The sequence below is a fragment of the Oncorhynchus mykiss genome, chromosome 17 (genome assembly GCF_057628025.1).
Source record: "Oncorhynchus mykiss isolate SJ-2025 chromosome 17, ASM5762802v1, whole genome shotgun sequence".
Classification (NCBI taxonomy): Eukaryota; Metazoa; Chordata; class Actinopteri; order Salmoniformes; family Salmonidae; genus Oncorhynchus; species Oncorhynchus mykiss.
Genome location: NC_143038.1, coordinates 77,408,161 through 77,422,500, shown reverse-complemented (window position 1 = coordinate 77,422,500; position 14,340 = coordinate 77,408,161). Strand labels below are relative to the sequence as shown.

Here is a 14,340-nt window from a genome sequence, read left to right as displayed (position 1 = left end):
GGCTCTGGTATAAAGTAGTGCACTATATAGGGAATATGGTTCCATAGGGCTCTGGTCTAAAGTAGTGCACTATATAGGGAATAGGGTTCCATAGGGCTCTGGTCTAAAGTAGTGCACTATATAGGGAATAGGGTTCTATAGGGCTCTGATATAAAGTAGTGCACTACATAGGGAATAGGGTATCATTGGGGACTACAGTACATACCCTTGGAGCAGTTGACTCCTCTCCAGCCTTTGTAGCAGACACACCTCCCGTTTCCTGTCACTCCATCCAGACACTTCCCATGAGCACAGCTGCATTCTGACCAATCAAACACAAGTTGTTGTAACATAGTTAGTATAGTTAGTACAGCTGCACTCTGACCAATCAAACACAAGTTGTTGTAACATAGTTAGTATAGTTAGTACAGCTGCACTCTGACCAGTCAAACACAAGTTGTTGTAACATAGTTAGTATAGTTAGTACAGCTGCACTCTGACCAATCAAACACAAGTTGTTGTAACATAGTTAGTATAGTTAGTACAGCTGCACTCTGACCAATCAAACACAAGTTGTTGTAACATAGTTAGTATAGTTAGTACAGCTGCACTCTGACCAGTCAAACACAAGTTGTTGTAACATAGTTAGTATAGTTAGTACAGCTGCACTCTGACCAATCAAACACAAGTTGTTGTAACATAGTTAGTATAGTTAGTACAGCTGCACTCTGACCAATCAAACACAAGTTGTTGTAACATAGTTAGTATAGTTAGTACAGCTGCACTCTGACCAGTCAAACACAAGTTGTTGTAACATAGTTAGTATAGTTAGTACAGCTGCACTCTGACCAGTCAAAGTAAAGAACCTAAACACAAATACGATTCCATCCTCTAAAGTCAGGTGAATATATTGTGGTTGTGTGTGTGTTTTGTATTATCTAAAACATTAAATCAGTCAGTCAGAGTCAGACAGTCAGTCAGCCAGCCGGTTAGTCAGCCAGCCAGCGAGTCGGCCAGCCGGCCAGTCGGCCAGCCAGCGAGTCGGCCTGGCCAGTCAGCCAGCCAATTAGTCAGCCAGCCAGCGAATCGGCCAGCCGGCCAGTCGGCCAGCCAGTCAGTCAGCAAGTCAGCAAGTCAGCCAGTCAGCCATTCAGTCAGCCATTCAGTCAGTAGGTCAAGTCAGTCAGTCAGCCATTCAGTCATCCAGTCAGCCAGTCAGCCAGCTAGTCTGTCAGTCAGCCAGCTAGTCAGTCAGCCAGCCAGCGAGTCAGCCAGTCAGCCATTCAGCCAGCCAGTCAGTCAGTCAGCAAGTCAGCCAGTCAGTCAGTCAGTCAGCCAGTCAGCCAGTCAGTCAGTCAGTCAGCCAGTCAGTTAGTCAGCAAGTCAGCCAGTCAGCCAGTCAGTCAGCCATTCAGCCAGTCAGCCATTCAGCCAGTCAGCCAATCAGTCAGTAGGTCAGTCAGCCAGTCAGTCAGCCATTCAGCCAGACAGTCAGCCAGTCAGCCAGTCAGTCAGCCATTCAGCCAGTCAGCTAGGATCAGGCCTGTATACCGTGTATATATAATATACCTGAGTTGCAGTCCTTGCCGTAGCGTCCCGGTTCGCAGGTCTCACAAGCTGTCCCATGGAAACCCTCCTTACAAAGACACTCCCCAGTCCCAAGGTTCCCATCCTTACACCTGCTCATAGAAACACAATGAACAGAATAAACCTCTGACCATGGCAACATGACTGGGAAACTCATGGGCACATTCAAAATGGCCATCAGATAGTCCACCTATTATGGCCAGTCAGTCAGTCAGCCATTCAGCCTCTTGACATGAGCGGGGATAGGCTGTTCTACTCATTCTAGTTCTGTGGACCGTACCTTCCGTTCCCTGAGCACCAGTTGTCCCGCTCCCCAGGGCATTTAAAACAGTAGTGACCAAAGTATCCCGGGCAGCACGAGTGGTCCTGCAACACAGGAGACAGAGCTTGTCAGAGGGGGCGTCCCCAAGTGGCAGCCTATTCCCTATATAGTGCACTACTTCAGACCAGAGCCCTATGGCACCCTATTCCCTATATAGTGCACTACTTTAGACCAGAGCCCTATGGGACTTTATTCATTCATACATGATAAACTGGTTTTATTATCTCTATTGGCTGTGTTGTTTGTTGTGTATATTACGTTTGTGAGTTGTGGAAAACAATTTCCTCTCGAGGGCAATAAAATTAATCAACCAATAATCCTCCTGTATAATATAACCCAGGAGAATTCTCCTGAATTATGTAACCCAGGAGAATCCTCCTGTATAATATAACCGAGGAGAATCCTCCTGAGTTATGTAACCCAGGAGAATCCTCCTGTATAATACAACCCAGGAGAATCCTCCTGTATAATACCACCCAGGAGAATCCTCCTGTATAATATAACCCAGGAGAATCCTCCTGTATAATACAACCGAGGAGAATCCTCCTGTATAATATAACCCAGGAGAATCCTCCTGTATAATACAACCCAGGATAATCTTCCTGTATAATACAACCCAGGATAATCCTCCTGTATAATATAACCCAGGAGAATCCTCCTGTATAATATAACCCAGGAGAATTCTCCTGTATAATATAACCCAGGAGAATCCTCCTGTATAATACAACCCAGGAGAATCCTCCTGTATAATACAACCCAGGAGAATCCTCCTGTCTAATATAACCCAGGAGAACCCTCCTGTCTAATATAACCCAGGAGAATCCTCCTGTATAATACAACCCAGGAGAATCCTCCTGTATAATATAACCCAGGAGAATTCTCCTGTATAATATAACCCAGGAGAATTCTCCTGTATAATATAACCCAGGAGAATCCTCCTGTATAATATAACCCAGGAGAATCCTCCTGTATAATATAACCAAGGAGAATCCTCCTGGATAATATAACCCAGGAGAATCCTCCTGTATAATACAACCCAGGAGAATCCCCCTTTATAATATCTCACCTGTGTCGTCTTCAAACAGTCAATAATGCAGCCAGCCACGGACTTCCTCCTAGATCCCACCCTCTTCCTGAACTTGCAGTTAGACCTCATGTTCTGAGGGTATTCCCTAATGGTCTACAATGCAGGGCAACATCATTTACAGAAACACAAAGTATTTCCACACTAGAGAATATGGGGGAAATGCACATTTGGAATAATGTTTAAGACCGGTGGTTACAATGCATTCATAATTAAACTAGGTCAAATGATTCTAACGATCTTCATAAGGTCTAAATATATAATAGCAGGAGCAGTGAATAGAAATAAATGAATAAGATAAAAAGAGAGACAGAAAATGTTTGGTGTTGATGTTTTTAATGTGTAGAGTCTTACTGGCTTGTAGTTGAAGTAACATCTGGGTTTCTCATCACAGGCTGTGCACCTCCCCTTGGAGAAAGAACAATTAGACAGAAACACACACACCTACCCAGGCACACCCACCCACCCAGGCATGCAGGCACATACACTCACCCACTCACCCAGGCACACCCACCCGCCCAGGCACACCCACCCACTCACCCAGACACACCCACCCACTCACCAAGACACACCCACCCCCCCAGACACACCCACCCCCCCCCCAGGCACACCCACCCCCCCCAGGCACACCCACCCCCCCAGACACACCCACCCACGCACACCCACCCCCCCCAGGCACACCCACCCCCCCCAGGCACACCCACCCGCCCAGACACACCCACCCCCCCCAGGCACACCCACCCCCCCAGGCACACCCACCCCCCCAGACACACCCACCCACACCCACCCACTCACCAAGACACACCCACCCCCCCAGACACACCCACCCCCCCAGGCACACCCACCCCCCCCAGGCACACCCACCCCCCCAGGCACACCCACCCACTCACCCAGACACACCCACCCACTCACCAAGACACACCCACCCCCCCAGGCACACCCACCCACCCAGGCACACCCACCCACCCAGGCACACACGTAAAGAGAGAACATTCCTCTGTAAGATCACTGATACATTTCTATATGAAATAGTTCACCTACATCAGTACAGCTGAGTTACTAGTTCACCACCCCTCCTGTCTCTGTCCATCAGTACAGCTGAGTTACTAGTTCACCACCCCTCCTGTCTCTGTCCATCAGTACAGCTGAGTTACTAGTTCACCACCCCTCCTGTCTCCGTCCATCAGTACAGCTGAGTTACTAGTTCACCACCCCTCCTGTCTCTGTCCATCAGTACAGCTGAGTTACTAGTTCACCACCCCTCCTGTCTCTGTCCATCAGTACAGCTGAGTTACTAGTTCACCACCCCTCCTGTCTCTGTCCATCAGTACAGCTGAGTTACTAGTTCACCACCGCTCCTGTCTCTGTCCATCAGTACAGCTGAGTTACTAGTTCACCACCGCTCCTGTCTCTGTCCATCAGTACAGCTGAGTTACTAGTTCACCACCCCTCCTGTCTCTGTCCATCAGTACAGCTGAGTTACTAGTTCACCACCCCTCCTGTCTCTGTCCATCAGTACAGCTGAGTTACTAGTTCACCACCGCTCCTGTCTCTGTCCATCAGTACAGCTGAGTTACTAGTTCACCACCCCTCCAGTCTCCGTCCATCAGTACAGCTGAGTTACTAGTTCACCACCCCTCCTGTCTCTGTCCATCAGTACAGCTGAGTTACTAGTTCACCACCCCTCCTGTCTCTGTCCATCAGTACAGCTGAGTTACTAGTTCACCACCCCTCCTGTCTCTGTCCATCAGTACAGCTGAGTTACTAGTTCACCACCCCTCCTGTCTCTGTCCATCAGTACAGCTGAGTTACTAGTTCACCACCCCTCCTGTCTCTGTCCATCAGTACAGCTGAGTTACTAGTTCACCACCCCTCCTGTCTCTGTCCATCAGTACAGCTGAGTTACTAGTTCACCACCCCTCCTGTCTCTGTCCATCAGTACAGCTGAGTTACTAGTTCACCACCCCTCCTGTCTCTGTCCATCAGTACAGCTGAGTTACTAGTTCACCACCCCTCCTGTCTCTGTCCATCAGTACAGCTGAGTTACTAGTTCACCACCCCTCCTGTCTCTGTCCATCAGTACAGCTGAGTTACTAGTTCACCACCCCTCCTGTCTCTGTCCATCAGTACAGCTGAGTTACTAGTTCACCACCCCTCCTGTCTCTGTCCATCAGTACAGCTGAGTTACTAGTTCACCACCTCTCCTGTCTCTGTCCATCAGTACAGCTGAGTTACTAGTTCACCACCGCTCCTGTCTCTGTCCATCAGTACAGCTGAGTTACTAGTTCACCACCGCTCCTGTCTCTGTCCATCAGTACAGCTGAGTTACTAGTTCACCACCCCTCCTGTCTCCGTCCATCAGTACAGCTGAGTTACTAGTTCACCACCCCTCCTGTCTCTGTCCATCAGTACAGCTGAGTTACTAGTTCACCACCCCTCCTGTCTCTGTCCATCAGTACAGCTGAGTTACTAGTTCACCACCGCTCCTGTCTCTGTCCATCAGTACAGCTGAGTTACTAGTTCACCACCGCTCCTGTCTCTGTCCATCAGTACAGCTGAGTTACTAGTTCACCACCCCTCCTGTCTCCGTCCATCAGTACAGCTGAGTTACTAGTTCACCACCCCTCCTGTCTCTGTCCATCAGTACAGCTGAGTTACTAGTTCACCACCCCTCCTGTCTCTGTCCATCAGTACAGCTGAGTTACTAGTTCACCACCGCTCCTGTCTCTGTCCATCAGTACAGCTGAGTTACTAGTTCACCACCCCTCCTGTCTCTGTCCATCAGTACAGCTGAGTTACTAGTTCACCACCGCTCCTGTCTCTGTCCATCAGTACAGCTGAGTTACTAGTTCACCACCGCTCCTGTCTCTGTCCATCAGTACAGCTGAGTTACTAGTTCACCACCCCTCCTGTCTCCGTCCATCAGTACAGCTGAGTTACTAGTTCACCACCCCTCCTGTCTCTGTCCATCAGTACAGCTGAGTTACTAGTTCACCACCCCTCCTGTCTCTGTCCATCAGTACAGCTGAGTTACTAGTTCACCACCCCTCCTGTCTCTGTCCATCAGTACAGCTGAGTTACTAGTTCACCACCGCTCCTGTCTCTGTCCATCAGTACAGCTGAGTTACTAGTTCACCACCCCTCCTGTCTCTGTCCATCAGTACAGCTGAGTTACTAGTTCACCACCCCTCCAGTCTCCGTCCATCAGTACAGCTGAGTTACTAGTTCACCACCCCTCCTGTCTCTGTCCATCAGTACAGCTGAGTTACTAGTTCACCACCCCTCCTGTCTCTGTCCATCAGTACAGCTGAGTTCACCACCCCTCCTGTCTCTGTCCATCAGTACTCTGACAAATACACACGCACACACACTTACTCTGACTCGTAGGATCACGTCTTTAATGCATCGGTTCTTATGGACCTGTAAGACTTGGGGAACGGCCAGGATCACCCCGTGTCTTGTCTCACTGTGGCTCCCATCCAGCAGAACATCATTGGCCAAAGTCTGAAACACATATAGATAACAACCCAAATAAGGACTCTGAAACACATATAGATAACAACCCAAATAAGGGCTCTGAAACACATTCAGATAACAACCCAAATAAGGGCTCTGAAACACATTCAGATAACAACCCAAATAAGGGCTCTGAAACACATTCAGATAACAACCCAAATAAGGGCTCTGAAACACGTATAGATAACAACCCAAATAAAGGCTCTGAAAGACGTTCAGATAACAACCCAAATAAGGGCTCTGAAACAAGTTCAGATAACAACCCAAATAAGGGCTCTGAAACACATTCAGATAACAACCCAAATAAGGGCTCTGAAACACATTCAGATAACAACCCAAATAAGGGCTCTGAAACACATTCAGATAACAACCCAAATAAGGGCTCTGAAACACGTATAGATAACAACCCAAATAAAGGCTCTGAAACAAGTATAGATAACAACCTAAAAAAGGGCTCTGAAACACGTTCAGATAACAACCCAAATAAGGGCTCTGAAACTCATTCAGATAACAACCCAAATAAGGGCTCTGAAACACGTATAGATAACAACCCAAATAAGGGCTCTGAAACACGTTCAGATAACAACCCAAATAAGGGCTCTGAAACACGTTCAGATAACAACCCAAAGAAGGGCTCTGAAACACGTATAGATAACAACCCAAATAAGGGCTCTGAATCACGTATAGATAACAACCCAAATAAGGGCTCTGAAACACGTATAGATAACAACCCAAATAAGGGCTCTGAATCACGTATAGATAACAACCCAAATAAGGGCTCTGAAACATGTATAGATAACAACCCATATAAGGGCTCTGAATCATGTATAGATAACAACCCAAAGAAGGGCTCTGAATCACGTATAGACAACAACCGAAATAAGGGCTCTGAAACACGTATAGATAGCAACCCAAATAAGGGCTCTGAAACACGTATAGATAACAACCCAAATAAGGGCTCTGAAACACGTATAGATAACAACCCAAATAAGGGATCTGAATCAAGTATAGATAACAACCCAAATAAGGGCTCTGAAACACGTATAGATAACAACCCAAATAAAGGCTCTGAATCACGTATAGATAACAACCCAAATAAGGGCTCTGAAACACGTTCAGATAACAACCCAAATAAGGGCTCTGAACAACGTATAGATAACAAGCCAAATAAGGGCTCTGAAACACGTTCAGATAACAACCCAAATAAGGGCTCTGAATCACGTATAGATAACAACCCAAATAAGGGCTCTGAAACACATATAGATAACAACCCAAATAAGGGCTCTGAAACACGTATAGATAACAACCCAAATAAGGGCTCTGAAACACATTCAGATAACAACCCAAATAAGGGCTCTGAATCACGTATAGATAACAACCCAAATAAGGGCTCTGAAACACGTATAGATAACAACCCAAATAAGGGCTCTGAATCACGTATAAATAACAACCCAAATAAGGGCTCTGAAACACGTTCAGATAATAACCCAAATAAGGGCTCTGAACAACGTATAGATAACAACCCAAATAAGGGCTCTGAAACACGTTCAGATAACAACACAAATAAGGGCTCTGAAACACGTATAGATAACAACCCAAATAAGGGCTCTGAAACACATATAGATAACAACCCAAATAAGGGCTCTGAAACACGTATAGATAACAACCCAAATAAGGGCTCTGAAACACATTCAGATAACAACCCAAATAAGGGCTCTGAAACACGTATAGATAACAACCCAAATAAGGGCTCTGAAACGCATATAGATAACAACCCAAATAAGGGCTCTGTGACACGTATAGATAACAACCCAAATAAGGGCTCTGAAACACATATAGATAACAACCCAAATAAGGGCTCTGAAACACGTATAGATAACAACCTAAATAAGGGCTCTGAAACACGTATAGATAAAAACCCAAATAAGGGTTCTGAAACACGTATAGATAACAACCCAAATAAGGGCTCTGAAACACATTCAGATAACAACCCAAATAAGGGCTCTGAAACACGTATAGATAACAACCCAAATAAGGGCTCTGAAACACGTATAGATAACAACCTAAATAAGGGCTCTGAAACACGTATAGATAAAAACCCAAATAAGGGTTCTGAAACACGTATAGATAACAACCCAAATAAGGGCTCTGAAACACATTCAGATAACAACCCAAATAAGGGCTCTGAAACACGTATAGATAACAACCCAAATAAGGGTTCTGAAACACGTTCAGATAACAACCCAAATAAGGGCTCTGAAACACGTATAGATAACAACCCAAATAAGGGCTCTGAAACACATATAGATAACAACCCAAATAAGGGATCTGAGACACATTCAGATAACAACCCAAATAAGGGCTCTGAAACACGTATAGATAACAACCCAAATAAGAGCTCTGAAACACGTATAGATAACAACCCAAATAAGGGCTGCAAAAATCCCTGGAACTTTCCCAAAATTCTAAACTGTTCCAGAAAAATTACAGATCTACCCGCTGATTCCCGCCTGATTACGGGAATCCTCCAAACAGGATTTCGGACAACCTGGAGCTCTGGTCAAAGTAGTTCCCCATAACCTTTAGTGGAAGGAGTCCCGGGGGAGAACAACTGCCCCTTTTCAATGAATCAATATTGCGTCAAATTGATCTCTAATGTCGAACATTTGCGAGATGGTGCTGTCATGTAAAATTAAACATAATCGAGCAAGCAAACACTGAGTCGAGAGCGCAGAGGATGGGTCCCACAAACACACAGGCCAGTTGAGAGAGCTGACCGTAGTCGAGCGTGCAGAGGAGGGGTGCAAATTAAAGTTGATTTGCAAGTGTGACCAAATGACCTGAACACCATAGCCGCACGCAAAATATTAATTGGAGAGCAGAGATTATTTTATTTTGCAGAGATACTACATGTCAAGTCAAGGCTCAGAAGTTACTGCGCTTTCACAAATACACAGCATGACCAAAATGGATTTCTCATTTCACACCAAAAAATCTTGCTCTCACAAACTGCAATATTTTACTATTATTTTATTACAGGTGAAAATTCTAGCCAATGAACATTGTTTGTAACATTTTACTGAAACGCAATTCGTCAGGTTTCTGGAGCTGACGATGGCCGACAATAAAAATGTAAGCTCTGCAGTAAGCTCTTTTCAGTGGAGAACCTAACCAACCAACTCATTTCAATATTGAAATTGAAGTAGGTAGTTATTTGGTCTTCTGTTATTAAAGCAGGCTATTGACTAGGCAAGCTAGGTTAACGTCAGCGAGCAGTAAGCTAGGAAGCTAGCTAGTTAGCTAGCTAACATGTAACCACATTTAAAAATGACCAGTAATATATTTGGTTTATCCAAGAGCATTGTAGCTAGTTAGCTAAATAAGTGAATGAGGAGTTAGTAGAGAAGTAGGACGTGTGGGGTGGCAGGTAGCCTAGCGGTTAGAGCATTGGGCCAGCCTAGCGGTTAGAGCATTTGGCCAGCCTAGCGGTTAGAGCATTGGGCCAGCCTAGCGGTTAGAGCATTGGGCCAGCCTAGCGGTTAGAGCATTGGGCCAGCCTAGCGGTTAGAGCATTGGGCCAGCCTAGCGGTTAGAGCATTGGGCCAGCCTAGCGGTTAGAGCATTGGAACAGCCTAGCGGTTAGAGCATTGGGCCAGCCTATCTGTTAGAGCATTGGGCCAGCCTAGCGGTTAGAGCGTTGGGCCAGCCTAGAAGTTATAGCGTTGGGCCAGCCTGGTGGTTAGAGCATTGGGCCAGCCTAGCGGTTAGAGCGTTGGGCCAGCCTGGTGGTTAGAGCATTGGGCCAGCCTGGCGGTTAGAGCATTGGGCCAGCCTAGCGGTAGAGCATTGGGCCAGCCTCGCGGTTAGAGCATTCGGACAACCTAGCGGTTAGAGCATTGGGCCAGCCTAGCGGTTAGATCATTGGGCCAGCCTAGTGGTTAGAGCATTGTGCCAGCCTAGAGGTTAGAGCATTAGGCCAGCCTCGCGTTTAGAGCATTCGGCCAACCTAGCGGTTAGTAACCAAAAGGTCGCTGGTTCAAATACCCGAGCCGGCCTTGAGTAAGGCACTTCATCCTAATTTGCTCCTGTGGTGCGGTACTACTATGGCTGATCCTGTAAAAAAAACACACATTACACTGAACGTATCATTTTTAATTGGAAGACGAGAAGGGTGTGATTGCATCCCGAAATTCGGGGATGTTCCTGCATGTGAGCGTTCCTGCATCTGCACGAACCCCTATACTGTATATAGTTCTAGCATTGGTCCATTTTTAAGTTAGTACTCCGGTACATCCGCTGGATGGCGGTGGCGACAGTGTCCTTCACAGTGTTCTTCACAGTGTCCTTCACAGTGTACTTCACACTGTCCTTCACACTGTCCTTCACAGTGTACTTCACACTGTCCTTCACACTGTCCTTCACAGTGTCCTTCAAACTGTTCTTCACAGTGTCCTTCAAACTGTTCTTCACAGTGTCCTTCAAACTGTTCTTCACAGTGTCCTTCACAGTGTTCTTCACAGTGTACTTCACACTGTCCTTCACACTGTCCTTCACAGTGTCCTTCAAACTGTCCTTCAGTGTCCTTCACACTGTTCTTCGCCCACTTGGATGAATGTAAAAACCTAGCAAGCTCCTGATTGATTGACCATACCATGACTTACCGTTCCCATAAATCCTATATCTGTTTTGACTTCATCCTGACTAACCGTTCCCATAAATCCTATATCTGTTTTGACTTCATCATGACTAACCGTTTCCATAAATCCTATATCTGTTTTGACTTCATCATGACTAACCGTTCCCATAAATCCTATATCTGTTTTGACTTCATCATGACTAACCGTTCCCATAAATCCTATATCTGTTTTGACTTCATCCTGACTAACCGTTCCCATAAATCCTATATCTGTTTTGACTTCATCATGACTAACCGTTCCCATAAATCCTATATCTTTTTTGACTTCATCATGACTAATCGTTCCCATAAATCCTATATCTGTTTTGACTTCATCATGACTAACCGTTCCCATAAATCCTATATCTGTTTTGACTTCATCATGACTAACCGTTCCCATAAATCCTATATCTGTTTTGACTTCATCATGACTAACCGTTCCCATAAATCCTATATCTGTTTTGACTTCATCATGACTAACCGTTCCCATAACTCCTATATCTTTTTTGACTTCATCATGACTAACCGTTCCCATAAATCCTATATCTGTTTTGACTTCATCCTGACTAACCGTTCCCATAAATCCTATATCTTTTTTGAATTCATCATGACTAACCGTTCCCATAAATCCTAGATCTGTTTTGACTTCATCCTGACTAACCGTTCCCATAAATCCTATATCTTTTTTGACTTCATCATGACTAACCGTTCCCATAAATCCTATATCTTTTTTGACTTCATCATGACTAACCGTTCCCATAAATCCTATATCTGTTTTGACTTCATCATGACTAACCATTCCCATAAATCCTATATCTGTTTTGACTTTCTTCTGACTAAACCTTCCCATAAGTACGATATTTGGCTAGTGTTTTTTTCTTCTACTAGCTGCACACAAGACCCTGTTTTTACCTCTCAGGCTGATAAACATGCCCCTTTCAATTTACTCAGAGTCAAAAACTGATCTAATCCATGGTCCTCTCCTGTACTCTCAGACCTCCTCTTGATAAGAAATCAAGCCTGGGCCAAGGCTAGACCAACTGTCTCGTTAGCTGATTGGAAGCTATTCTGAAATAAGTGCACTGCGTCGGTTAAACAGACAAAATCAAACTACTTCCTTAGAGCTATGACAGACTCTGTTAAACAGGCCAAATCAAACTACTTCCTTAGAGCTATGACAGACTCTGTTTACAGGTCAAATCAAACTCACCATTGGGCCCTGAGGTCTATTACTTGTGATGGTTCTAGAACTCACCATTGGGCCCTGAGGTTTATTACTGTTGATGGTTCTAGAACTCACCATTGGGCCCTTATGTTTATTACTGGTGATGGTTCTAGAACTCACCATTGGGCCCTTAGGTTTATTACTGGTGATGGTTCTAGAACTCACCATTGGGCCCTAAGGTTTATTACTGGTGATGGTTCTAGAACTCACCATTGGGCCCTGAGGTTTATTACTGGTGATGGTTCTAGAACTCACCATTGGGCCCTGAGGTTTATTACTGGTGATGGTTCTAGAACTCACCATTGGGCCCTGAGGTCTATTACTGGTGATGGTTACAGAACTCACCATTGGGCCCTTAGGTTGATTACTGGTGATGGTTCCAGAACTCACCATTTGGCCCTGATGTTTATTACTGGTGATGGTTCTAGAACTCACCATTGTGCCCTTAGGTTTATTACTGGTGATGGTTACAGAACTCACCATTGGGCCCTTAGGTTGATTACTGGTGATGGTTCTAGAACTCACCATTGGGCCTTGAGGTCTATTACTGGTGATGGTTACAAAACTCACCATTGGGCCCTTAGGTTGATTACTGGTGATGGTTCTAGAACTCACCATTGGGCCCTGAGGTTTATTACTGGTGATGGTTACAGAACTCACCATTGGGCCCTGAGGTTTATTACTGGTGATGGTTCTAGAACTCACCATTGGGCCCTGAGGTTTATTACTGGTGATGGTTCTAGAACTCACCATTGGGCCCTGAAGTTTATTACTGGTGATGGTTCTAGAACTCACCATTGTGCCCTTAGGTTTATTACTGGTGATGGTTCTAGAACTCACCATTGGGCCCTGAGGTTTATTACTGGTGATGGTTACAGAACTCACCATTGTGTTTTGTATCAAAAAGTGGGTTGGGACTTTTTATATGTGTTAATCTACAAAGCACTCATGCTGCAATCACACACTATTGTGGTAGACCAGCATGACTGGGAGTGAGTAGTGAAGGAGAATATGTTGAAAATAGCATAAAAAAAGAGAAACCCTGGAATGAGCAGGTGTGTCCAAACTTTTGACTGGTACATGTCTGTATCACAACATTGTAGGATAATTGTGAAGACATCAAAACTATGAAATAACACTTATGGAATCATGTAGTAACCAAAAAAAGTGTTAAACACTTTATTTGAGATTCTTCTAAGTAGCCACCATTTGCCTTGATGACAGCTTTGCACACTCTTGGAATTCTCTCAACCAGCTTCATGAGGTAGTCACCTGGAATGCATTTCAATTAACAGGTGTGCCTTGTCAAAAGTTGATTTGTGGAATTTCTTTCCCTAACGCGTTTGAGCCTATCAATTGTGTTGGGAGGTAGGGGTGGTATACAGAAGATAGCCCTATTTGGTAAAATACCAAGTCCATATTATGACAAGAACAGCTCAAATAAGCAAAGAGAAACAACAGTCCATTATTACCTTAAAAGACATGAAGGTCAGTCAACTCGAGAAATGTATTCAAGTGTATTTGGGAAAACCATCAAGAGCAATGTTAAAACTGTCTCTCATGAGGACCGCCACAGGAATGGGACCCACCAGAGTTAACTCTGCTGCAGAGGATAAGTTAATTTGAGTTACCAGCCTCAGAAATCGGCAATTAACTGCACCTCAGAAATGCTTCACAGAGTTCAAGTAACAGACACATCTCAACATCAACTGTTCAGAGGAGACTGTGTGAATCAGGCCTTCAAAGTCAATTTGCTGCAAAGAAACCACTACTAAAGGACACCAATAAGAATAGACTTGCTTGGGCCAAGAAACACGAGCAATGGACATTAGACCGGTGGAAATCTGTCCTTTGGTCTGATGAGTCCAAATTTCATATTTTTGGTTCCAACCGCTGTGTCTTTGTGAGACGCAGAGTAGGTGAACGGATGATCTCCGCATGTGTGGTTCCCA

The 14,340-nt window shown here is 45.0% G+C and overlaps 1 protein-coding gene across 8 annotated transcripts in view; it reads right to left on the bottom strand.

Annotated features, from left to right (window-relative positions):
- stab1 (stabilin 1) overlaps nt 1-14,340 on the bottom strand; it is a 157,343-nt gene that overhangs the window by 70,566 nt on the left and 72,437 nt on the right. For all 8 annotated transcript variants that reach the window (XR_016488114.1, XR_016488115.1, XR_016488116.1 and 5 more), the window contains exons 34-39: nt 6,348-6,476; nt 3,327-3,380; nt 2,955-3,068; nt 1,847-1,932; nt 1,549-1,658; nt 206-301 (exon numbers count right to left, since the gene is read on the bottom strand). Coding sequence is in view for 3 of the 8 variants with exons in the window: in XM_090206515.1 (XP_090062641.1) it covers nt 206-301; nt 1,549-1,658; nt 1,847-1,932; nt 2,955-3,068; nt 3,327-3,380; nt 6,348-6,476 (589 nt within the window). In the remaining 5 variants the exon portion in view is untranslated. The remainder of the gene's footprint in view (nt 1-205; nt 302-1,548; nt 1,659-1,846; nt 1,933-2,954; nt 3,069-3,326; nt 3,381-6,347; nt 6,477-14,340) is intronic.